Source organism: Humulus lupulus, chromosome 9, assembly GCF_963169125.1.
Source record: "Humulus lupulus chromosome 9, drHumLupu1.1, whole genome shotgun sequence".
NCBI classification, from domain to species: domain Eukaryota; kingdom Viridiplantae; phylum Streptophyta; class Magnoliopsida; order Rosales; family Cannabaceae; genus Humulus; species Humulus lupulus.
The window spans coordinates 1830625-1857908 of NC_084801.1; the positions used below are offsets into that span (position 1 = coordinate 1830625).

At 33.5% G+C, this 27284-nt stretch overlaps 3 protein-coding genes across 3 annotated transcripts; 2 read left to right on the forward strand and 1 right to left on the reverse strand.

Annotated features, from left to right (window-relative positions):
* Positions 1-2866: 2866 nt before the first annotated feature.
* LOC133800616 (probable purine permease 4) lies at positions 2867-4406 on the reverse strand. Its single transcript, XM_062238619.1, has one exon. The coding sequence runs from the start codon at positions 4342-4344 to the stop codon at positions 3097-3099; it is 1248 nt and encodes a 415-aa protein (XP_062094603.1). The 5' UTR covers positions 4345-4406; the 3' UTR covers positions 2867-3096.
* Positions 4407-5600: 1194 nt separating this feature from the next.
* On the forward strand, positions 5601-11301 carry LOC133800618 (DNA replication licensing factor MCM6). The gene is made up of 17 exons (XM_062238620.1): positions 5601-5769; positions 5869-6138; positions 6435-6597; positions 6725-6918; positions 7044-7239; positions 7340-7417; positions 8187-8416; positions 8498-8612; positions 8916-8990; positions 9081-9221; positions 9448-9651; positions 9745-9906; positions 10002-10057; positions 10148-10293; positions 10370-10498; positions 10630-10760; positions 10854-11301. Exons 1-17 carry the CDS (start codon positions 5687-5689, stop codon positions 10983-10985), a joined length of 2505 nt encoding a protein of 834 aa, XP_062094604.1. The 5' UTR covers positions 5601-5686; the 3' UTR covers positions 10986-11301.
* A 12900-nt stretch (positions 11302-24201) lies between these two features.
* LOC133802183 (plasma membrane-associated cation-binding protein 1-like) lies at positions 24202-25547 on the forward strand. Its single transcript, XM_062240456.1, has 4 exons — positions 24202-24419; positions 24494-24583; positions 24692-24776; positions 24890-25547. Exons 1-4 carry the CDS (start codon positions 24303-24305, stop codon positions 25225-25227), a joined length of 630 nt encoding a protein of 209 aa, XP_062096440.1. The 5' UTR covers positions 24202-24302; the 3' UTR covers positions 25228-25547.
* The last annotated feature ends 1737 nt before the right edge of the window (positions 25548-27284 follow it).

A 27284-nucleotide genomic window follows, 5' to 3' on the forward strand; every position in this document is an offset into this window, starting at 1 on the left:
GATATAGAAATAAAGATTTTGATTAAGGAGGAATATCTAGGATGAAGTAGAATATGTGTTAGCATCCTATGAAACATAATAATTTTTATAAATATTGTGTATATTATACTATATAAATATATATATATATATACACTAAGTTTAAATGTAGTAAAGTTGAAAAAATATATAATAATGTGATGCGGAGTGATTTGATACGCATTTATAAAATTAAAAATCGCAAACTGCATTACACACTGCAATTTGACAAAAATGCAAATCGCAATCTCACTACGAAGAATTCCAAACTGCAAATTGTAGTGCAATATGGTGTAGTATGAGTGTTTTGATGAACACCATGTGTGGGATGGCTTGGGTCTCTTAAAAAATGGAATTAGCTAGAAAAAAAACCCTTCCCACTTATTAAACAAAATATAATAATAATAATAATATAAATAAAAGAAAAAAAGTGATAAAGAAAGTGGGACTAGATTATGAAATGAAGTTTTTTTTTTTTTTTTTTTTAAAATATATCTCATTTGTTGTTATTATAAATAAATAATTAAAAAAAAAGAAGAGAAAATTAATGGCAAAAGGACAGAAGAGCTTTTTTGCGCAATAGAGCGACAAAGTTCATGCTTTGTCATATCACAAAATTCTTTACTGCCTTCTTTCTTTCTTTCATCACCAACTAATACTATTCATATTATATATATTAATTACTACTCTTTGATTCAATTCCAAATTAATTTTATTATTAATTCATTTCATATAGGAATAATATTTTTCCACTAATGGTTCTTAAAGATTTTGCTTTCTCATATATTATATATATACTCCCACAAAAGGCCAAAAATATTTCCAATATATCACCAATAATTTCATCACAATTTATTAATTAAAATTTAGCTTTATTTGGAAATATTATACCAATGATTATTTCAAGAAAAAGTTCATCACTCACACTATACTTCTATTAAAATAAATATATTTAAATACATTTTGTAATATCAATTTGCAAAAATAGTTATATTTAAGACTTGAGAGTTAAGAGTATAAAATTCATAGATATATTAATTAAAATATTTGAGGCATGCTTGCATAAAGATATATTTTCACTTTCTTTGTTGTTTTGTATGTACATATATATATCCCACACCAAAAAGCAAAACTTTATTGATTTGATAATTTATATAATCATTTTACCTTTATAATTAATATACAACCTACAATATACAAATTATGCTTATATGAAAATAAAAATTTATATATATATATACACAAAATTATCTATAAAATGTTTAGTAAATTATTACATACCATAATAACCACAATTTATATTTTTTTCTTTAAAAATATATAAGAACTTTATTAATTATGAAACTTGACTATATAATGCCATCATCACATACTATAATACAAAAAATAAAATAATTTATATTTTGTTATTTTAGTCTCACACACACACATTTTAGTTAATGATAGGTTCTAGCTAGTTAGCATATTCCAATTTATAATAATTATTATTAATAATAATCCATATAAAATAATTACTCTTCACTTGGGTGCTTGCCTTATCATAATATCACTATTTTTAATTGACTTTGTCATTTTACCTAGCTAATAATTAGCTAGCTAGGCATATTATCTAAATCTATTTATAAGTTTGTATTAATCAATTTAAATATATATGGTAGTGGTTAGTCCAAACTAGGAAAGTTCGAAAGTACATAAAGCCTTTCTTTATCACACTTTTCTTTTTTCTTTCTCTCTTTTCTTTTTTTGCAAAAAAATAAAAATAAAAAATCCTACTTTTCTTTTTTATAAGAAAAATAACACAACATTTTTTTTCACATATAACTAAGCACAAAAATTAATAACAATAATAATGTAGAAAAACTATTATACAAAGTACAACTACTAGTAATAATTTATTTGGGGTTATTGCTAGTTTTTTTTTTCTTTCTTATCCAAGAAGTTAATAATGACAAATTCATTAATTTAAATAATCTTATTATATAATAATTAAAAGTCAACTTTTGGAAACCAATCGAAGATAAAAGAAAAGCCCCATTAATTTATATAATAATTATTTCTGTTTTGTTAAATCAAAATAGATTCCCTTAACTTATATGTATCTATTATTTTGTTCTTTTTCTTCAAATAAACTTTTCAAAATTCAAATAAAGTTTTGGTTATATACCATTATCGTCTCAACAACTTCTAGAATATATACATTATTAATATATAATATATATAGAGATAAGTTTTGGGTAATATTAAGTCATATATTATTAAGTGTCTTTTGTCGAAATCAATTATTTTTTAAAGTTATTTTGTAGTCTATTATATTTTTAATAATTCTTTACAAAATGACTTCTTATAATTTAGACAGTTAGTCAAAAATTTGAATAGGTGATCAAAAAATTCAAACACCCAGTAAAAAATTTTAGACAATTAGTCGAAAAATTTAGGTAACTGATCGAATTTTAGATAAAGTATTTTGTAAAATATTATCAAAACTACGTCAGAGCGCAAAATCACTTAAAAAAAATTCGTTCTCTATTATCTATAATTAATTAATTTTTCTTTTTTAGTATCCAAAGAGAAGAAAAAGGCAATTGACTTTGATAGGTAGACATGGATAATAATGGATCGTCCATTGAGCATATATATGATATGCATTACTAGCTAATACTATATATGATGAGACTAAACGATAATGACACCCTAATCTAATCATCTTTAGTTTATATATATATATACATAATAATATATAGGACATAATAATGGGTGTTTGGGAATCATATAAACAAAATACCAATTCTGTAAAATAACATTAAATAAAAAAATATTTTTTTTAACTATTAATAGTTAATCACATCATATTACTCAAAGAAACTTAATTAAAATAATAATTAATATATGATGAATTCATATATTGAACAACCAAACCAAACACCACCACATAATATTCTAATAATAATCTAAATCCATATAATATTCTAGAAATTAATTAATATAATCATTAATAATAAAACACATTATACATACACTTACTATTCTCTTATATATCATGATATATTTTATTATCATAATATAACAAGATCGAATTCTTCAAACACGATCATCTACATTTAACATTGCAACCATTTCCACAGATTGGTTTTGTTGTTGTTGTTGATGATGATTAGTACTATCGTTGGTGTTCGATGAAATTAACGTTTGTTGATGTTTCATATTGATATACATACCATACACGTAAGAGCAGAACCCCCAAACACTGAGCACGGCGGAGACAGCCTTGGTTCCGCCGAACTCATCGCCGTAAACCACCACACCACCGATCACATTCATCGTCATCAGCGCCGTCATGCAAATCCCGCCGGTCAAAGACGACGTCAGAAACACCATCCCCGCCGTCCCCATGAAACAAAGCTGCCACGTCACCACGTTAAACCCCACCGTCAACCAATACGCCGTCGCTCCCTTGTCGAACCCGACGGGTCCGGGTCGGCTCTCCGCTACCATCTCCTCGAAGCCACCCCTGCCGGCCATCCCGGCGGTGGCGAGGGCGGTTGCCGCCAGCTCCATAACGAGCTGCATTTCCATAACCATGGCGTAGCAGTAGACCTTGCGGTAGATTCTCTCCATGACCGGGAGGTAGAGGGCGAAGAGGAGTCCGGCGCCGATGGTGCAGAAGAACCCGACGAAGTAGTTGGAGCGGGTTAGGTTTTTGGGCTTGTCGTGGTTGGAGCCGAGTGCCAGGAGGACTGAGCTGGTGACTAAGAGGATGACGCAGTTGAGATTGGAGAATGTGATCTTTTGCTTGACGATGAGGACGGAGAGGACGAGGGTGAAGGCGAGCTGGGAGGAGAGGAGGAGGGCGGAGGTGGAGACGGGGAGGAAGGAGTTGCCGTAGGAGAAGAGGAGGTTGTTGAGGCCGAGGAGGAGGCCGATGAGGAGGGAGAGGAGGAGGAGGCTTGGGGTGAAGTGGGTGAAGGGTTTTCTCGCCGTGGATTTGAAGAGGTGATAGGGTAGGAAAATGGGGAGGAGGAGGAGTGGGAAGCCGGCGCATTGGACCCATGTGGAGACCCATATGGATTTTCCATTGTGGTTGAAGTAGTACTTCGACAGCAAGCTTGATGAGACCGAACCCACAAACAGAAACAGGAAATTTATCACCAAGAGTGGCACATATGTGGCCTTGTTCATCACCACCCTACCACCACCACCACCACTTCTCTTATCACCATCACCATCATTGTTAGTGTTAGTGTTAGTGTTATTGATTCTTTGTTGGTCTTGGTTGGGGTTTTGGGATGGAGTTGTAGTGATGATGATGTTGTTATTTTCCATCACCATTAAAGGAACAAGAAGAAGAAGAAGAAGAAGAAGAGGAGAGTGTTTGTTGTGCTTATTGTGTTGTATTGTGAGTGAGATATAATAACTTATGTACTAAAGAGAGAAAGAGAGAAAGTGATGAAGTTATATGTGGGGGCAAGGAAAAGCAAGCCACAACAAGGGAAGGTTACTCATATTTTGGCCTATTTGGTTTTTCTATGGAGAATTTTGGCTAGAGAAGAGAGGACCTTGTGTGAAAAAAATTAAAGTATATTTATATATACATGTGATTTTGAAGTGGGAGTAGGATCAATTATGCAATGAGTCCAATTGTGTTACTACTTTCATGTATAATGAAAAAGAGTCAAATTTATCAAACATGGTATTTCATTAATTGATTTTAGAAAAGAGCAGATATCAAAATATCTATTAAGAACACATTTTAAGAAAAGGGTACTTAATGCTGATAGGGATGGTGGTTGGCAGAAGGAGGTGCTGCCCTAATTGGGATTATACAAAAAAAAAGGAAAAAGAAAACCAAAAGGATTTTGAAACGGCTACTTTGACTGGTTCATAACCAAAGGTTTATACATGGTTTTGTTTGGTAATGGTTTCTTATTTCTACTCTTACACAGTCACAGTTCACAACCACAGCTCACCAAACCAAAGCCATTTGCTTTTACATTTATTGCCATTTGCGATGACAACACTCTACGCCAAGTGTCACCTTTTCCCCTTTCTGGCTATGTGGGTCTTCGCCACGTGTCCTCCTTGTGAGCCATGCGATTCTCATTTATCTTAAATGGGGCGTTTTTACTGTAACGTAAACAACTTTTTTTATTTTTTATTGTTTAATTTAACCACTTCATAGGGAAAAAAAAAAATGGTTGTAAGTGTAACCTCCTCTACATAAATTTTGTGTTTTCTAATGTCACACATAAAAAAATGAAATGAAAGAGACTATTTTGCCGAATATGTTGATATTACATACAATAATTCTAATTAGTCAATAATTTAAATTAATTATGATATGTATGTACAAATTCTGCGTATCCATGAGAATTAACTTGAAAAGTTAGTTTATTTTTGAAAAAGAAAATAGCGAAAATTATCCTTAAATTTTCGAAAAATGTGAAAGGCCCTGCAAGTGGGCCTTCTTGTTTTAGCCCATGGGCCATGAAAGGCCCAGAAAAAGTTTGGCGGGAGACGAGGCCCACAAGGACTGGTTTTGGCGGGAAAAGGTGTTATCTTTGCCGCCTAGAAGGAGAATAGATTGAATCTCTTTACTCATTTCTCTGAAACTCAAACTGAAACCCTCAAAGTTCAGAGCTCAACCTCACACACTCAACGACGATCCGTAGCTATGGAGGCTTTCGGAAGCGGTGGATTCATGGAGGACGAGAAGGCTGTCCGTGTCGAGACCAGCTTTCTGGATTTTCTCAAGAGGTACTTCTTCTTCTTCTTCTTCTTACCCTTTTCTCTTTTCATTTTCGTCTTTCTCTTTCTTTCGATTTTTCTCATACTCCTATCAATTCAAACGAACAGCTTTAAGATTTCTGGCGAGTTGTACTACGAAACTGAGATCGAAGTCATGAGAGCCAACGAGTCGAACACCATGTTTGTCGACTTCTCCCATGTCATGTCTTTCAGCAATCTTCTCCAGAAGGCCATCTCCGATGAGTACCTCAGATTCGAACCCTACTTGAAGAACGCTTGCAAGAGATTCGTCATGGACCTTAGGCCCACCTTCATCTCCGATGACAACCCTAACAAGGATATCAACCTTGCCTTCTTCAACCTCCCCGTCGCCAAGAGGTTTGTTTCTCATTCAACACACTGAATTATATTAGCTATTTGTCCATTGCTCTCCATACAAGGTGCAGATTTTTTAGTAACCCAATTCGTTTTAAATACAGACAAAATTTGTCCAAATTTTATTTCCCCCCTTTTGCTTTTTGAAAAATTATTCTTTTATTCTATTTGGTTCCCGGTTACATTGCTCTCCAATTTAGTGTTCGATACTGAGTCATTCTTTTAGTAATGGGTAGCTGCCTTTCTTTCTTTTTTGATCGAGCAAAAGCTATTGAGGTTTCTAATCCAATCATTTACAGGTTGAGGGAGCTAACGACCGCAGAAATTGGTAAACTAGTATCTGTGTCGGGAGTGGTAACTCGGACAAGTGAGGTTCGACCGGAGCTTCTTCAGGGGACTTTCAAGTGTTTGGAATGCGGAGGAGTCATTAAAAATGTTGAACAGCAATTTAAGTACACTGAGGTGTTTATCTTTTAATCCACATTAGTATTCAAATTCTTCTGCTTTTGTGCACTTTTCTTTTTCTTCTTTTAATTTTTATTTGACAAGAATTTTCGTTAATGATTTCTTTTTCTTTTGGGGGTCGCAGCCTACAATATGCATGAATGCAACCTGTGCTAATAGAACAAAGTGGGCGTTACTTAGGCAAGAGAGCAAATTTGCAGACTGGCAGAGGGTACGGATGCAGGAAACTTCCAAGGAGATTCCTGCAGGTTCCCTTCCTAGATCATTGGATGTTATTATCCGCCATGAGATCGTGGAAAAGGCAAGGGCAGGAGACACGTAAGATTTTACAATTTTGCTCTCCCAAGTCTCGTCAAATTGATCAACATCCCGGAATAGTTTTATTCTGTTTAAATGCTAATAATCTAGGAGTATTTACTGTTTCATCCAATATGTATTTGCAGGGTTGTCTTCACTGGTACTGTTGTTGTGATACCAGACATTATGGCATTGGCCTCACCTGGAGAGAGAGCAGAATGCCGCCGAGAAGCTTCTTCTCGCAAGGATTCATCAGCTGGACAAGAAGGTGTGAGGGGCCTTCGAGCATTAGGCGTCAGAGATCTCTCTTACAGCCTTGCATTTATTGCCAATTCAGTTCAGGTTGGTTATTGATTGGTTTTCTACAGTGAAAATGTCGTAGTTATCATTCTACGACCTTCTATTTATAACTGTTCCTCATATTTTTATTCTTATTGTTTAGATTTCTGATGGAAGAAGGGATAATGACATAAGGAATAGAAAGAAGGATGCTGATGAAGATGACACCCAGCAATTCACGGTAAGTTCTTGATGCGCTTTCCATACTAAGTAAAGACTTTTTCCTCGAATGTAGTTATTATAACTCATCTTATTATTCATTGATGTTGTACCATCTTCAATTAATTAGTAAGCATCACTAAGCCTTTAAAGTAAAGAATTATAGTGCTTGTTTATGAAACCTTTTCAAAATTGCCTTGGTTCTCTCTCTAATCATTTTGGTTCATTATCCTTTCCCACTGCCAATTATACATAAAATTGGCAGATTGGATTAGCAAACACTTTGGAGCTATCAACTGCATATTCACCTTATGCATTTGTCAACAGAATTTTATTTTTCAGGCAAAGTTATTGATACTTGTTAGAGTACTTAATGCTTGTCATGTTTCCTATAAGACTTTCCAACGGTGGAAATAAAGTTTCCTTATTTTTAATTTCAAGATGGTTTATTTGCTTCTTATTGTCATCGGCTAGTAATGAGAACAGTAAAGGTTTATACATGCATGTTTCCTTGTGCTCGTATTATTTCTCTATGCTTAACATAGTTTGCCTTTTCCTTTAATGTTCGTCTCGAAACAAACCAACAGATTACCCGAATACCCTTCTTTTCTCAAGATGGACCACATGTATAGACTTGGGATCAGCTACAAACTAACTTAACAGAACAATAATCTATAGTTTCAAAATTAACATCTAACTTAGTTTGTTTAATTTCTTCTAGAGTAAGTGTTATGTATTTGGGGGTCTATTATTTAATTCCATATTTTGGTTGTCAATCATTAATTTTGCAGCCTGAAGAGTTGGATGAAGTTCAAAGAATGAGGAACATCCCTGATTTTTTCAATAAGCTTGTTGATAGTGTTGCCCCAACTGTCTTTGGTCACCAAGACATTAAGCGAGCAATCCTGCTTATGCTAATGAGTGGTGTCCACAAGGTCACCCATGAAGGAATCAACTTAAGAGGAGATATTAATGTTTGCATTGTTGGAGATCCTAGTTGTGCAAAGTCTCAGTTTCTTAAGTATGTGAATCTTATGTTTCTCCTCGTCTCATTCACAGTTGTACAGATTGAATCCTATATAACTTGTCTATTATATGTCAGGTATACTTCGGGAATAGTTCCAAGATCTGTTTACACATCTGGAAAATCTTCCTCAGCTGCTGGGTTAACTGCGACAGTTGCCAAAGAGCCCGAAACTGGTGAATTCTGTATAGAGGTATCTTTGCAAAATCCTTAAATTTCCTGCTTTCTTTACAGTTCAATCTTCATTGTGAGGCTCAAGATCTCAGCAGAAATTTTCCAACTATGTGGAATCTTATCACGTACTCTTCCATTGGATGATCCAATAGGAATTTACACAGTAAATTTGTGACATAACTGTAACTTTATTGATAGATAATCTGAACACATGAAATAGCCAATGAATATTTGCATGTTGATTTCTTCGATTCATCTGATAATCCTTTGCATTTCTGTCCTTGCTTTTATAGTCTTGATTATCATTTATTTTGTGTTCCAGGCTGGTGCACTGATGCTCGCTGACAATGGCATATGTTGCATCGATGAATTCGATAAGATGGATGTCAGAGATCAGGTATATCCTCTATTACTCTTTTTGAACCCTGCAATGAAAATTGTTGTCTGGAGCTATGTAGGAAATCTGATGAATGAATTGACTTTGAAGGTTGCCATTCATGAAGCCATGGAACAACAAACTATAAGCATTACAAAAGCAGGAATACAAGCAACACTGAATGCTCGAACATCAATTCTCGCAGCTGCCAACCCCACAGGGGGGCGTTACGATAAATCTAAACCACTTAAGGTAAAAGCAATCCATTTATTGTTATTTCTATCATGCAACTTCTCTTAAATCTTTTTAAAATTTTCATTTTTTCATTGACAGAGACTAACAAGTTTCTTTTGTCTTTATGTAACTTTTGATAGCCATAGATTCTGAACTTATATTAAGCAGTAGTATGAACTTGCTAAAGTTGGAGCTTCTGGATATTATATTCACTTCTTATGTGATTTCTTCTTCTTTTTTGCAGTATAATGTTGCTCTTCCTCCTGCTATTCTTTCAAGGTTTGATCTAGTATATGTAATGATTGATGACCCAGACGATCAAACAGATTACCACATTGCCCACCACATAGTGAGGGTACATCAGAAGCGTGAAGAAGCTCTGTCTCCTACATTTACTACTGCACAACTGAAGCGTTACATTGGATATGCAAAAACTCTGAAACCAAAGGTTTGCTTTATGAGCTTTTTACCCCGTCTTTTGTTTTCCCACTTTCTCTTCTTATTTTGAAATATCTGTTTTCTTTTTGTTTCTCCCCTGCAGCTGAGTACAGAAGCCAGAAAGTTGTTGGTGGAGTCCTATGTAACTCTTCGTAGAGGTGATACAGCTCCTGGGAGTCGAGTTGCTTATCGCATGACTGTTAGGCAACTCGAGGCATTGATCAGACTTTCAGAGGCCATTGCTAGAAGTCATTTGGAAACTCAGGTGCATTGAAATGAAATTCAGTATGTCAGTTCCTTGAAATTAACAAATTTCTGCGTTGAGACTTACTGTTTTTTATTTTGTTTATATATATGTAGATATTTGCTCGCCATGTCCGTTTAGCAGTGAGATTGCTGAAAACATCCATAATCAGGTAAGAATAATATAGTTCTCTGTCATTTTGTTTCTCTACAAGTCACTTTCTGTTTCTTTTGACCATAATGTGTTTTATATTACCTTACAGTGTGGAATCTAGTGAGATAGATCTATCTGAGTTTGATGAAGTAAATCCTGATAATGGTGATGATGGAAATGAAAATAACAATGCTGGTGAAGGCGATGAGCAACCAAGTAATAATGCTGCCCCTGATCCAGCTCCTACCGACAATGGTAAGTTTTACACTAAATATTATACATCTTTTTCTTGCCTTGTGCAAACACTAACCGTACTGTGTTTGTGGTGCAGAAAATGGAGGAGGTTCTGCCCAAAAACCACAAGCAAAGAAACTCGTGATAAGCGATGAATATTTTCAAAGGGTGACTCATGCCCTTGTTATGCGCCTTAGGCAACATGAAGAAACTGTTAGGATAGAAGGTCAGCCATGTACTTTAGTTGATATATTAATATAGCTTGTGAAGGCTTTGATTTTGGTTTCTCAAAATTGCAGTAAATCTTTGATGATGATGATGATGGATGTTATAAAGCGTAATTGTTTTTGTTTGCAGGAACTGGACTGGCTGGAATGAGGCAGAAGGATTTGATTCAGTGGTATGTGAATCAACAGAATGAGAAGAACAACTACAGCTCGATGGAAGAGGCAGCAAGCGAAGTTTCGAAACTCAAAGCCATTATAGAGGTAATAAATATGTTTGTGTTCAAGTAGTTAGCAGTAGTAGTTGTAGTTGGTAGCGAGTTGATAGCCAATACTAAACAACTGTTGTTAATTCAGAGTTTGATTCGAAGAGAAGGCCATTTGATAGTGTTGGACGACGGTGGGCAAGCAGCAGCAGATGGTGAAGGTCGGCCATCGTCCAGAAATGACAGAATATTAGCCGTAGCTCCCAATTATGTCATTGAATAATGTAATGTGGTGATAGCTGTAGTTTTCAATTCTAGATGAGCTTATTTATTTTTAAAATTTACCATCTATTCTGTTCCTCAGCAAGTAGATTTCAATGTTTGCTTTTCTTCTCAAAGAAGTGTTCAAAAGAAAGTAAGACTAAAATGGTATTGATCCTTTAGATTTAGAGGTACTTTATACTATTTTGACAGTGACTTGAAAGCATTCATGTGATTGTATAACATATACATATATGTATCTGTCTATGGTGCTACAAGGGGGTTTGGTTATATATATATTATTTAAGTGGTGATTTAGTAACAGTCGTGAAAGAAAACTACACTCAGATTCATCTTGGTTAGGCCCAAGAAAGTGACTTACAAGTCTATTTTATATTTATTTTTTACTGCCCCTAATTCAGCAATATTTAATTTATAAGACAAAATGAAAGCTGACTTCCCTTTTCTCATGGGATGTTTTCCTTTGTTATGAAATACCACCTGTTGTGCCTGGTTTATTTTTGTATGGGTTTATACTTTTTTGGATTTGTGTTTTGTCTCATTATCATTTTCTGTTATGATAAATTATTTTTTGGACTCTCTTTTGTAAAATGGTTCAAATGGAATTCTAAATCGGATTTTTGTTAAAGTTTTTTCAAGTGAAATTGCAAATAATTTACCAATCTAACAATTCAGAACAAAAATAAAATCATACTGTTTAAAAATTGTATTGTTATATTCAATTTTTTCTTCATCAAAATTGAGTTTATAGGTTTATTTGAGTCATTTTAAAAAATATAGGATCTAAAAATGAATTTTTTAAAACACAAAGTCCAAACAAATAATTATGATATATAGGATAAAAAAAAATATAAATCTTTTTATTTTTTATATTTTGAGATAAAACCAGATAATTTATAACATAAGAAAGTTGTTCAATCTTGCCTAAGTTATCATATTTAGGAAATTATAATATACGTTTTAGTCAAATGGGGTTGTTTTTTGATGAACCAAGTAAAAAGAAATTCAAAAGTTATTTTAGAATCATAGCAAGTAATACACATTTTTTGGACTCTTTAATGTGTCTTAACTAAATTTTAAAGCAAATACAAAGTTAATTTTCATTCACAACACAAAAACAATCCAGAATGCTTCCAATTATTAAACTGAAAAGTCCTAAAAATCCTAATGATGACAGTAAAATCTGCAATTGGAACTCCTTGACAATAATGTTTATGAGGTCGGAACATGAAAAATTATTATTATTATTATTATTATTATTATTATTATGCTGTGTATTTATTTCTAATCCAAAATATTAGAGACGTGTAACTTTGGCTAATTTTGGTCTTCATAACCTCCACGCCAAAGATGTTGAAGAAATCTTATACTAATTACAAAATAACCTTTATGTACTGAGAAGAAACAATAATTTCACACAGAATATTATATATTTAATAGAAACTAGGAAAATAAATTGCTAGGCAGAAAAATATATAGCAACATAAGTAACAAAAGAAATAAAAATACTAGAGAATTCAAGTATAATTTTGGATTTTTTGTCAACAATAATGATGATGGTGAGGTGATACATTATAACTATGGTTGAGTAAAATTGGACCAGAAATCAATAATGATGGGGATACATTAGTCTGCCATTTTATTTACAGTTCAATAATATGTGTAAATATAAAATGATTTGGTATTTTTTTAAATAAAATGGGAAAAATATCTCCAACCTTAATGTTTCCAAAAGATAATTAAAAGAAGTAGGAATGAGAAAGAGGAAAATAAAATGATTAGTAAAATAATTAAAATTGTTTTGGAGGATGAAATTCTCTACATATAGAGTATAGTACTTATTGTAGCTAGAGTTAAAAAATAACTAAAATAGAGTGAGCTATATATTACACTTTTTCTCTATTTTTTTAGAGATATATATATGTAGGTGACAAAAGATACATGATAATATATTAGATAGATAGCCAAAATATCAAATCAACCCTATTTTATTTGAAAGCCACCCTACATTCTTTAGTTCATGATTGTGTAATTGGTTCGCTTATCAAACATCTCATCACTATCTTATATATACCTTTTCATTTATGGATAGAGAAGATACCCTCAAGCAAACTCTATTGTGCTCTAAGTCCAATCCGAGCCTTCTTCAATATTGTAAAACAAGATTACAATCTAAAATAAATCGCACCAAAAACTATTCATGGGTTGAGAACACTGAGAGCCCTACCAGCTAGTAGGGCTTAAAGTGAAGCCCTTATAGGAGAATTCCTCTATATATATTGTTAACCGAGATTTTCGGCAACTATATTAATGAATACTATTTGCTAGTGACAATAATGAAAATGGGAAATCGACACGAGGTTTTTACGTGGTTGGGGCGTTAACTAGCCTTAGTCCACGAGTCCATATATTAGAGCAAGAAGAAGTTTTTACAATAGAGTTTTCTAACTATATCTGGACAGAGTCTCTGCCCTTTTTTCTCCCTCTCCTTCATGTTGTTCTACAGCTTATATTTATAAGCTGAGGGGGTCATCGGGTCTGGGCCGGATCTGACCCAGGCCCATCAGAGGAAAGTGTAGAGGGGCCCTTTCTAGTGAAGGCCCAATACAAAAAGATATACAATGCACATAATACAAACCAGCTAAGGCCCAATTAGTTGACCTGAGACACAACCCTTCGCCCGACAAAACGGCGCTTGGGCTCTGATCACTTCGAGTCACGAGGCTGATTCAGGAGACAAGACCGGTCAGGGTACTTGGCTGCGCAGTCCTGACACATCAGTGGACAATCCCAATGCTGCCTTTTCTGCAGGCGAAAAGTGGGGAGACAATGCCCACGCGAACTGAGGCGGTCTCAGGATCCTGGGCGCCTGGCCCTTCAACTGGGGAGGAGGCGATCCAGGTCCATTTACCTTTGGCCTGCTACATTTACCTCGGGCCCGGATCATTCCGGGCTCCGGGACGGGGACGCGTAAGCCGCGACGCTCCGGGCGCTGCGACGCTCCGGGCGCCCCAGACATCCCCGGGACATTCCAAGCTGAAGATGAACCCAGAAGGACATCCCGGACCCTTCCAAACGGGCCCAATCTGGAGTTCCTGGGCCAGGCCTGAATGCCGAGTCGGTCCACTGACCGCGGGCCAGGGCGAAGGCCCAAAGCCCTTCCAGGAAATGGGGATAACATATATAAATACAATTTGTATAATTGTGAATACCAATATCAATATAATGTTATTTCTAAATTATTTCAATATTACCATAAATTACTCTATAATAAAACGACATCAATATCAGTGCAGCGTGACACTACATCCGAAAATCACTTACGTAGAAACTACAAAGTCAAAAAAGAACCGTACACTTTCACTCTTCTTAATATTGCACTCTAAAAAACTCTCTTGAATACCACATATGGCTGAAGAGACCGTTAAAACGGTTACTAGGGCTCAAGATTCTTGAAAACAATAATAGCTAGAAAAGAGAGTTGTTGGAGAGTATTAAGTAAAAGACTTTGAAAGAAAATGAATTGTAATTCTCATTAAACTGAAAAGAAAATTACAGAGTATTTATACACAGTAAGGCTAACAAGAATTAGCCTTTGATAACAGGGAAGGTTGTTGAGTAACAACCTATAACAGCAATAACAGAATACAATTAACAGAGCTAAACTAACTATTAACTAACTCCTTAACAGGCCCCCTCAAACTGAGTGGGGTGAGAAGCCACAGACAGTTTGTCTCTAAGAATTGCAAATCTGGAGTTAGAAATTGGTTTGGTAAGGCAATCTGCTAATTGACCTGAAGCAGGAACATGTTGAACGTGTATTTGTTTTGAAAGCACCTTGTCTCTGACAAAATAGAGATCTATCTCTATATGTTTTGTACGAGCATGAAGAATGGGATTTTCCGCAAGCTGAACTGAACTGAGATTATCACACCAGATGCAAGGAACACTAGTTGACTTGAAGTGCAGCTCACTCAACAAAGATTGAATCCAAGTAACTTCCGAAACAACATCAGTAAGATTGCGAAATTCTGCTTCTGTTGAGGACCTAAAGATGGTGCTTTGCTTTTTGGATTTCCAGGCTATGAGATTTTCACCTAAGAAGATACAGAAACCAGTTGTAGACCTCCTGTCATCAGAGTCCGAGGCCCAGTCAGCATCACAAAAAGCTGTGAGATTGAAGGTGGAGACTGGTTTAAGGTGAAGGCCATAGTCTAAAGTTCCTGCAAGATATCGAATGATACGCTTAACAGCCACCCAGTGAGACTGTAAGGGATTGTGCATAAATTGACAAACCTTATTAACACTAAAGGTGATGTCAGGCCTGGTTATTGTTGCATATTGTAAGGCTCCCACAAGTGAACGGTACATAGTGGCATCTTCAACTGGATCACTACCAAAGTTAGACAAACGAAGACCACCATTCATTGGTGTGCTTTGAGTCTTGGCCCCCTGAAGTTGTGCTTTACAGACAAGATCTTGTAAGTATTTCTTCTGAGAAAGAAGAACTCCATCTGGTGTATTGAGAACTTGGATTCCTAAAAAGTATGTGACAATGCCGAGATCCTTTAAAGAAAAGGTAGTGCTTAACTGAGAGATAAGAGCTGAAACATCATTATCATTGCTGCCTATGACCAAAATGTCATCCACATACACCAGTACATAAATGCAGCTGTCGGGTTGAGCCCTAACAAATAGAGAATGATCTGTTTTGGCTGAGACAAAACCAAAAGAAGATAGAGCATTAGACAGTTTTTCAAACCAAGCCCGTGGAGCTTGTTTGAGTCCATACAGAGCTTTGTTGAGCTTGCACACCCTGTTAGGAAACTCACTGTCAATGAATCCAGGTGGTTGAACCATATAAATTTCTTCATGCAAATTCCCATTTAAGAAATCATTATCAAAATCTAGCTGCCTTATTTTCCACCCTTTTGTAAGAGCAAGTGTAAGAATAACTCTGATAGTGAGGGGCTTAACCACTGGACTAAAGGTCTCATTAAAATCAAACCCAGCCTGTTGGTGATATCCCTTTGCCACCAATCTTGCTTTGTATCTTGAAACCGAACCATCAGGATGTTCTTTGACCCGAAATACCCATTTGCATCCAATGGGAGATCGATTTTCAGGGAGATCAACCAATGTCCATGTGTCATTCTTCTTCAGAGCATCATTCTCAGATTGCATAGCATCAAACCAATGAGAAACCTTTAAAGCTTCCTTAACAGATGAAGGTGCAAGAGAGGCAGTGAGAACCTTAGGCTTGCGAATCCCAGACTTTGCTCTTGTTTGCATTGCATGACTGTTGGTAGGAGCAGTAGAAGTCAAAGGTGGTACCTGTAACACATCAACACCAGTGGTAAAAGTAGTCTGTATATTAGAAATATCAGAAAATTGATTATGAGAAGATGGTACAGTAGTGTTTGCCATATCAGAGGGTGCAGGAGAGATGGGAGGAAGAGATGAAATTTCTAGAGGAGAGAAAGGAGGAGAGGCAACGGGTGGGACAGGATGAGAGCATGAGGGAATGGACTGTGGAGAGACTATCCGAGAGGAAGGGACTAGATCGAGTGGAGGAGCATGTGGAGCAAAAGACTGTGAAACTTGTTGGAGAATGGGAGGAGCAGCGGAAGGGAGAGAAGCAGGAGGAGAAACATGAGAATTTGTTTGACTTGCAGCATCTGAATAAGGGAAAATATGTTCATCAAATAAAACGTCCCTGGAAATATAGAGCCTACCGTCCTTTGCAAGACATTTATAGCCTTTGTGAGAAAGGCTATAACCAAGAAACACACATGGTTGAGACCTGTATTGTAGTTTGAATCTATTATATGGTCTTAAGTTTGGATAACACAAGCAACCAAATACTCTAAGAGACTTATAGTCGGGTTTAGTATGGAATAACATCTCAAGTGGGGAAGAGTAATTGAGTTGAGCAGTAGGCATTCTATTTATGAGAAATACAGCTGTTCTACAAGCTTCATCCCAATACTTAAGGGGAAGAGAGGCTTGAGCTAATAGTGTAAGGGCACTCTCAATGATATGTCTGTGCTTACGCTCAGCCACACCATTTTGTTCATGGGTGTGAGGACAGCTTATTTTATGAACTATCCCATATTGGCTCAAAAGGTTTGTAAATGAACGATATTCCCCACCCCAATCTGACTGAATGGCTTTGATTTTGAATCCAAGTTGCAACTCTACTTGTGCTTTAAAACTGGTGAAGGTAGGGAGAGCTTCATTTTTTGTTTTAAGCATGTAAATCCAGGTATGCCTAGAGAATGCATCTATGAAACTGATATAGTATTTATAACCACTAGAGGAGGTATGAGGGGCAGGACCCCACAAATCAGAGTGCAATAGTTGAAGTGGTTCAGTATATGTAGTAGTAGATGTAGAAAAAGGAAGCTTATGAACTTTACCCAAACAACAAGCAGAACATAGATCAGGAAAAATTGTGTTATTTTTATTAATAGGAATATCAATATTACAAGCTTGTAAAGTGAACTTGACTATTTTGGCAGCAGGATGACCAAGCCTGTTATGCCAGAGAATAAAGTCTTTTGACTGTTTGGACAAAACAAGATTGTTACATTGTGGCGTAGGCTGATCATTGACACTCAGTGAAGAGAGAGAGGCGTTATTGTGTTGAAGAGAGGAAAGAGAGCCAAGCTGGAGTGGATCGAACTTGTATAGGCCATGATCAAGATTCCCAACAAGTAAAGTCTTCAAAGTTTCCTGATCTTTGACAAAACATTGAAAGGGATGAAATTCAAAGAAAACGTTATTATCCAGAGAAAATTGAGAAACACTAAGAAGATTTTTTGTTATGTTAGGGACATGAAGTAGATTGTTTAGAATGAGCTGTTTAGAATGAATGGGGGATTGAAAAAAAGAATGACCAATTTGGTGGATAGGCAAACCTGTACCGTTTCCCATGTAAATTTTCTGTTCACCATTATATTCCAGACTGTTATGGATATTAGAGGCATCTGGTGTGAGGTGATTTGTGGCGCCTGAATCAGGGTACCAGCTTGGGTCTGCAACAGTGTCAGGGGAAGCGTAAAGAGCCTGCATTTCAGCTATGTTAGCACTACCAGAAAATTGCTGAAAGCATTCAGGACCAGTAAAAGATTTGTCAAATCGATAAAAGCACTGCTTTACAGTATGGCCCAATTTATTACACAGCTGACATTGGGGTTTTTTGACCCCAAGGATTGAATTGGGCACGTCCTGTTGAAGCCATTCCAGGTTTGGGACCACTGTATTGACCACGTGATGTAGCAGGTGGAGCAGGTCGTGAAGGATATGGGCCAAAACTAGGGGGAGAAGCCGCGGATGGGTTGTACGAGACACGTGGAGAGCTAACCGAGGGACCACTGTAGGGATTGCCACGATAGGTAGGGGGTAGTCTAGCTAGATTAGCTTCATTCTTGATGTCCAATTCTTGGGACCCTTTTTCCAACCGAACTTCTTGAGCCATGAGAAGAGCTTCAATTTCAGCAACTGTATAAGCATCGGTTCTTGTATTGACGGAGGTGATGAACACTTCGTAATCACGTGATAGACCATTGAAAATCGCCTCAATGTGATCTTGCGCAGTCAAAGTGTGTCCGATGGAGGCAAGAGTGTCAACAAGACTCTTGATTTTGAGAAGATAATCACCCAAGGAGCCCTTCATACGGGTATTGCGCAGCAAGGTTTTATACTGACCGATATTGGCACGATTGAGAGCTGTGAAATGTTCTTGCAGAGTTCGCCAGATCTGAGCAGCAGTGTTGCATCCGACCATTCTGGTTAGGATTTTTTCAGTCATCGAAGAGAGAAGCCAGGACACTAGAATGCTATCTTGCTGGTCCCAATCATCATAGTCGGGATTGATACGTTGTGCTAGACGGTCTTCGTCGGAGAGATACATCGACGGTGTAAGAAGAGGATCAAGAAATCGTTGTAGTCGACTGCCTTTAATGGCAGCAAAAACTTGATGTTTCCAAGGTAGATAATTGTGTTCATCAAGTTGTACTGAGAGTGAATGAGAAAAAGTAACGGGAGAGGGTTTGGGAAGAAGATTGGGGAAAGAATTGGACGAATTTGGACGAAGAGATTCACCATTGACAGCACCTGAAGTTTGCTCCATAGCTCACAAAAGAAAGGGATCTGATACCATATTAAGTAAAAGACTTTGAAAGAAAATGAATTGTAATTCTCATTAAACTGAAAAGAAAATTACAGAGTATTTATACACAGTAAGGCTAACAAGAATTAGCCTTTGATAACACGGGAGGTTGTTGAGTAACAACCTATAACAGCAATACAAGAATACAATTAACAGAGCTAAACTAACTATTAACTAACTCCTTAACAGAGAGAAAAAGATGTCGTTTTTATTTTAATTATTCTATTCAACAAAAACGACATGTAGTTTGAGTACACACAATTTAAAAGGGGCATGATGAGTAGTTTGATGGTGAGTTTTTTTATTTTTTATTTTATTTTTTATATATAAGTGATAAGTCAAAGGTTTAAGTTTGAATAAAAGCATATATATATAGTTTTATTCCTCCAAAACCCCATATATATATTTTAATCCCCCATAAATGTTCCTAAACATAGAGACAAAAAAAGCCAGAAAGTTTGAGGTGGATGTATTACTATTACATATGTATTATGTTCGATCGAGGTTGACAATTCCTTATCCTTGTCTTTGGCTTCAACTTATTATTTGGTTATTAATATTCTCTTTTTTATTACTTTTTACTATTACAAATAATAGTAATTATACATATACTTCTTAATTAATAACAAATTCAAACCATACTAATTTCTTAATTAACTATAATATATATTGAGTCAACAAGACCAAAACAAAAACACATTTTATTTAATCACTTGCAAAAAGTTAAGTTAGGTACACTGATTTCTTTATAGGGTTTATATTTTCTTAGACCATATATTTTTTCTGATTATTTGTTTGGACCCTGCAATTTAAAAAATTTATTTTTAGACTTTATATTTTATAAGATGGTTCAAATAGATTCCTAAGCTCAATTTTGATGAAAAAAATTGAATATAACAACACAATTTTTAAGCTTAATGGTTTTATTTTTGTTTTGAATTGTTAGTTTTGTGAATTTTTGTGATTTCAGTTAAGAAAATTTTGACTAAAATCGAGTTTAGAGTTCTATTTGAACTATTTTATAAAACATATGGTCAAAAAGTAATTTATCAAATCACAAGATCTAAACAGATAATGAAAAAAAATATTTTATAGAGAAAGTATATTATTTCATTTTCAAGAATGACATAATAATTAAGGAGTAATGAAAATTATTATATATATATGTATAATAGGTTGTTTTCAATAACATATTGTACACTCAAACGCTACCTCCAATCCAAGTAGTTCCAACCCCACCTTTTACTTCTGGTCTTCCAATTTTTTTTATTTATTTGTTTATAACATTTATTATTCAAACATTTTAATGAATAATACTAATAGAGATCTTATCCATTCACTATTCACAATATACAAACATCTATTTAATTATAATATATTTTATTGAGTAAAGCAATACATACAAAATGCTTTTGTTCATTCATCAATATGGCCTTTTTTTTTTAAAAAAAAAAGTTGTAGTGTGTTTCATAAATTTAAAAAAAAATTATTGGGTTAATTAATATATATTATTTGGAGTTTGCTTGTGTATAAAAAATTTGTGAAGGGAAGGAAATAAGAAGCAACTGAGATTGAAAAAGTCTTTGTGACACAAACTCAGCAACCAATTTATCATCCTCAAATTTATTTATTTATATATATATATATTGTATTTTTTATTATTAATTATATTATATAAAGATTAATGGTTGATTAATTTAGAACAACTTTTTACTATTCCAAGTTGTTTGTTTCAAAATCTTGGACACTAATTGTATATGTAAAATATATCAATATATATAATAATAAATATATCAATATAATAATATATCAATATATATAATAATGTTTAGTATTAGATAATTAATAATCAACTATACATGCATAAATAATAAATATCATGATTGTTGAATATAATGTTTTTGTACGTACGTTATACTAAATTTAAAGAGGACTATTCTTCTATACTCAACCAAATATATTTATTACTTAATGGGTCTATATGACCAATAAGTCTAATATTTTATATATATATATATATTTCTATATAAATATATATGCAATAACATCAATCCTTATCTAGACACGTACTGCTCTATTTTTTCACAATCAATCATTCAATTCGAGTCCATTTCATCCATATATATATATATATATATATAATTTTTGCTAATTAATATGTATTTTGGACATGATCTCTTTTGATGATGATATAATTAAATTATATCTATATTAACATTCATGTTTATCTTTTTTGAATGTATATGTGTTTTACCATATAAAACATATATGTCAAAGCTAATGAAGTGGTCTCAATTCAATCAAATTAATTTAATTAATTATTAGGGTAATTAAGATAATATATATGACTATGATTAAGATATTCTTCAATCCAATAACCTTATCTAAAAAATAATCTCAAAAATTACAAAAATAATTAATCAATCATCTCTTGGAGAGTTGGACCCGGCATCATTATTCCTTCCTTTGACTTCTCAATATATGTAATTTGATATTATTTTCTAAGAAAATAAATCATATATATTATTATCAATTTCTAAAATTTGATTAAGTTAATGCTTAATTAATTATTATGTATTTTTTTGTGACATAAATAATAAATATTTAAGAAAAATTAATTTGGTTAATTTTGTGTAATTGCTCACATTAAAAATAGTTTTAATAACAGGGATTAGTGTTAAAATAAGTATCACTAGTGTGTTACTTCTTGGTTTTTCTTTTTGTTAAAAAAATTGTAGAGTTAGGCCAAATCTGACAACGACATTAAACTTAACCACACGACAAATATCACACCATTATGCTGAAATGCTATAGTATCTCGAAACATTGTAGCATCATAATCTTTTTTTTTTTCACTTTTTGATTTTTATGTTAATATTTTTTAAGAAATATATATTTATACTATATTATTTATAAGATAAAATAATATAATAATATATAATATATTTTTTGGTATAAATTTTAGTATTATGATTGGAATGATTTAACACAAAAATAACATTTGCATTTGCAATTGGAGTTGCCCTTATTGTTGAGTATATTTATAAATATGTTATAATTTTAGTTTTTAAACTTTGCTGGTTGGCTCTTTAATTATTAATATTTTTTGTTGAGTAAGTTGGTGTGTATAATATATATATATATATTTATATGTATATGAATATTATTTCAAGGTTATATAATAATGTCATAGACTTGATTTTATTTGTGTAATTAATTAGCTCTAGCTAGTTGTGATAATTTAATTGTATTAATTCAGACATTGTTTTGGATGATTCTTCCTCTTTATTTTAATAATAATATTCAGTCTTAATTTCTAAAAAAAAACATATGAGACAACTAATAAAGTTATAAATAGGAGCATATATATGTGTGTGTTGTACCTTTTAACAGGTGTGAATATATAATTATAAGGACCCACCACTCTAATTTATTGACACTATTTATAGTAGTGAAAATGAATCCAAAATAATAATTAGCATTATTATTAGCAGCTAATAATTTGGTATAATAAATAATAATAAAAATCAACCTATATAATTAAACTGATCATCATCTGAAATTGAAGTAATGTATGTTGTTTGTCCCCCACTCCTTACTTATTTTATATATACATATTTATGACAATTTTTTTTATAGGGTTTTAACTTTAAGCTTTATTGGTGTGACTCTTCAGTGTTCTCGATCCGTGAACAGTTTTCAGTACGGTTTTTTTTTATGACCATGTATATGTAGTTGTTTAGAGCATCCTGCAAATTTTCATAAAATTTTGAATAGTTTACAGTACCGAAAACTAAGTTCAAACATGCTGCTTTCCACGAGCATAAAAAAAATTAGTCACTCGTGCAACAATATGTTTGAACTTAGTTTTCGATACTGTAAGCTATTTGGAATTTTCTGAAAATTTGCAGGATGCTCTAAATAGCTACAATATACACGATCATTAAAAAAAATCGCGCCGAAAACTATTTACGAGTTGAGAACACTGAGAGCCCCACCAATAAAAAAATTGTCCAATATATTTATATAATTATATAAAACCCTAACCCTAACCCTAACCCTAACCCTAACCCTACCACAGCACAACACAGCACACCACTCAATCTATGTTTTAAATAGCAAATATATTATTACCAGCGAAGCCATGTGAGAATAAACCCAAGAACCACAGCTAATGTGAAACAATCAATCAATCAATATATATATATATATATATATATGAACACCTATATTTATATATACTATATATATATGTATTAAACTACACCTTTTAAGACTTTTCCATATGTATACATATATAGCTGCATAGGATTCTTGTATTGTTTGATCATTTTCACTAAACCAAATGAATCAGATTTACTTGTCATATGTACTATATATATATAAAAAAACATATATATAGGTACGTAGAAGATATTAAACATGTAATAATAATAATAATAATAAAATGTGGTGAGAAAGAGTGAAGAAAGATTATGTAGGTAGGGACATATATATGTCTTATGTTTTTGTTTTTTCAAAGATGAAATAAATGAGTTGAAATCAAAATCACATATATTATGAAATAATAATATATATATAAATATATAAGTAAGTAAATTAGTAAGAATTGAAGATTTATATATATATGTGAGCTGAGCTGTGATATATATTTTGGGTAGGGCCACCTCATCTTTTGAGGTCATTGCCAGCTGTCATCTCCCCCAATGCCACCTCCTCAACCTTTCCTTTTAATCCACCCTGGCTCAATTGGCCCTTCTCTCTCCCTCCAATCATTCCCAACCTCAACCTACTTCCTTCCCCCCCAAAGCTGAAATGACCCTTTTGCCCCCACCCCAGCCCCATGGAGGAGGGCAAGAGAGGTCATTTTGTGTGGTATGGTGGAGATTCTGGCTGGATTGTTATTGGAATGACCAAGCAGCAACAGGGCAGTTTTAGTAATTACACAACAAGGGGAGGGGTATTTTGGTAATTTGGGGTGTAATAATTTGATATTGTGGAAATAGTGATTTTGCATATATATTTGAGGTACACACGTTTTGATTGTTTCATTCCTAATAAACTCTCTCTCTCTCTCTCTCTCTCTCTCTTTGCTTTGCTTATAATCATTTGATTTTTTAAGAAAGAATTAAAAAAAAAGAGAAGATGGGTTATTGGAAAACTAAGGTTCTTCCCAAGATCAAGAAGGTTTTTGAGAAGAACGCCACCACTACCAAGAAGGCTGCAGCTGCTGAGGCTTGCAAATCCTTTGATGAATCTAAGGTATATATATATATATCATATTATGTGAAGTTCATCATGATCTTATTATTGTTATTTACATATGTTAATTATAGGATGAAATCAACAAAGAGTTTGAAGAGAAAAAGGGTGAGCTCCAACCCAAGGTTCTCGAAATCTATGAAGCTTGTTCTGTTGAAATCAAGGTACATACATATATATATATATATATCATGTGCATATATATATACATTTGAGTATGTATATATATATATATATATTGATGATGATTTTGTTTGTGTGATGATGAGCAGGGCTTGGTGAAGGAACCAAAGGAGGCAGGAATCAAGAAGAGCTCGGCTGCAGTCCATAAATTGCTAGAAGAACTTGCTAAAATCGGTACACACATAGTACATATACTATACTATATTAGAAAAGATAGCACATACAATATATGATATGTATGTTAGTGTTATGATATGTAATGAAATGTTATGTTATGTTATGCACAGAGTTTCCTGGATCAAAAGCAGTGACAGAAGCATCGTCAAAGTATGGTGCGGGGTTGGTGTCAGGGCCAGTCATCTTTGTGTTCGAGAAAGTATCAACCTTTGTGCCGGTGGAGGCAGCACCGGTGGTCGGAGAAGAAGAAAAGAAATCAGAAGAAGAAGTAATAACAAAAGTAGAGAAGGAGATTGTGATTGAAGAGGACAAGATCCAAGAAGAAGAAGAAAAACCCTCTACAGCTACTACGAGTACTGCTACTACAACCACCACTGCTCCGGCGGCGGAGGAGCCACCCAAGGCGGAGGTGGAAGTGGCGGACCCACCACCACCCAAGCAACCTTGAGATCAGATCATCATCATCATCACCTCTAGCTACTTGATATATATAAGTATGTTATAAGTCTTTATATATATATATATATATATCTATGGTGCTATAAAAAACCAAAAAACAGCAACAAACATATCTCTATCTCATTCTTTATTATTATTATTATTTTTCTATATGTGGATTTCTTCATCTTGATTTCTTGTTCAAAGTTTTTGATATTTTTCTTTCCTAGCTTCTTCTGTATTTCTTTTTTGGGAATTGTGAATTATTGTAATATTTTGTACAATTTGGGGGATTTTTTTATTAATTAATTCTAAGCTCAATTAAGATTATATATCTGTTCCTTTTTACTTTTTATTTTCTTAGAAAAAATATTAGTTTAAGAAAATAGGGTAGAATAATTGATTGATATCATTGAGCATAATAATTATGAAGGTGATTAGTGTCTTTTTTTTTCAAAAAAAAAAGAGATTAGTGTAACACAAATTAATTAATCAAGATAAGAATGCGACCGACAAATACACATGTAAAGACAAAATCATATTTAATACAATATAATATTTTAGTTTATTTATTTATTTTTAAAATCTATTTGAATGAGCTACGTATAATTTTAATACAAAATAAGAGAAAAATCTACTTAGGAGGAAATGCATCAAGAAAAAAAAATCATTTTCTAATAAAATTTCAAGAAAAAAGTTGTAGTATATATATATATATATATATATAAGTACGAAAAAGAAACAAAGACAAACAAAAAGTTGTTCATTAAGCCGAGCCAAGCTATTTTGGCAGATGGATGAAATTGAGGAAAGATTATTTAATGGAGCAAATTAAAATTAATAATGTAAAATAATTTAGTATAAGAGTAAGGATTTAAATTAAAGAAAAAAAAACTTAAATACAATATTAGCATATGACACATGCTAGAAAATATAAATAAAAATAATAAAGCGATCATAGACTTATATAATTTATAACTTAATTTGTAATATTACACTTAGGAGGCTCAAATTCAAATCCCCTCTTTTACTTAAAAAAAATAATGGATGAGATAAAGCCAATAATGTATATATAACTATCTCTATACAATTATTTTTTTTGTTTATTATTATTATTATTATTATTATTATTATCTTGTATGTGACAATTTAATTTGTTGTAATATTGATTGACTATATATTTTTTAATATATTAGGAGAATTTATCAGCTATAATTTAGAAGATTAAAAAAATTGAGTCAATTTTGAATTTTCTTAAAAAACCTATATAAATTCAAAAAATAAGTATAACATCATTTATCAAATTCTTGTTCTCTATAATCTATAAATATATACATTTAAAAAACCTATATAATAAATTCTTATTCTTAATTTGTAATTAGTGATTATGCTTTTGCAAGAAGAAAACTAAAAAGGTATATAGCAATCTCCATAGAAACCCTTTTCTTCTTTTTTCTATGTGCCACCGAGTAGAGCTTCACCATTGTTACCACATTACCTTGGTGTTGCTATGTGCCACAAATATATGGTTACATCCCCATTTGGTGGTGTTGGTGGTTTTGTGGTCGCGAGATGATGAGAAGGTTGAGGGGAGTAGTGACGACCAGGGTCGGGTATGAGTGGTAGGGGGTCCTATACAAAATTTGTTTTTTTTTTAATTTATATATAAAATGATATTTTTCAAATTTTTGAGAGACTTTGTACATGTAAAAAAATTGAGTTTCATTATGTGGGGGCCCTAGGCCGGGCTTGGTGATGACGCATATTGTGGCGGGAGGAACGACAATGATCAACAATGATGATGGACAATTTGTCGACATTGTCTATTTGATCAATTTATTTGCCGCACCTTGCCTATAGTTGTGTTGTGGATCTTTATTGTCTTTTTTATTTTTATTTTGTAATAATATGTCTAAATTGTATCTTATAGTGTCAATAATGATGCCTATAATCTTTTGATAGATTTTTGGGTTGTTACCATTTATTAGGATAATTTGTTAGGGGCTATTTGGAATAGAGTAATCCTTGAGAATGATAATCTTCAACATTCTCATGTTTGGTATGAGA

Excerpts from the sequence above, each read along its gene's own strand:
- LOC133800616 (XM_062238619.1), bottom strand. The coding sequence starts at position 4,344 with ATGGTGATGGAAAATAACAACATCATCATCACTACAACTCCATCCCAA.
- LOC133802183 (XM_062240456.1), top strand. The coding sequence starts at position 24,303 with ATGGGTTATTGGAAAACTAAGGTTCTTCCCAAGATCAAGAAGGTTTTT. Across the intron at positions 24,420-24,493 it reads AATCCTTTGATGAATCTAAG|GATGAAATCAACAAAGAGTT; the intron begins GTATATATATAT and ends TGTTAATTATAG. Across the intron at positions 24,777-24,889 it reads AGAAGAACTTGCTAAAATCG|AGTTTCCTGGATCAAAAGCA; the intron begins GTACACACATAG and ends TGTTATGCACAG.
- LOC133800618 (XM_062238620.1), top strand. The coding sequence starts at position 5,687 with ATGGAGGCTTTCGGAAGCGGTGGATTCATGGAGGACGAGAAGGCTGTC. Across the intron at positions 10,058-10,147 it reads CTGAAAACATCCATAATCAG|TGTGGAATCTAGTGAGATAG; the intron begins GTAAGAATAATA and ends ATTACCTTACAG. Across the intron at positions 10,761-10,853 it reads AACTCAAAGCCATTATAGAG|AGTTTGATTCGAAGAGAAGG; the intron begins GTAATAAATATG and ends TTGTTAATTCAG.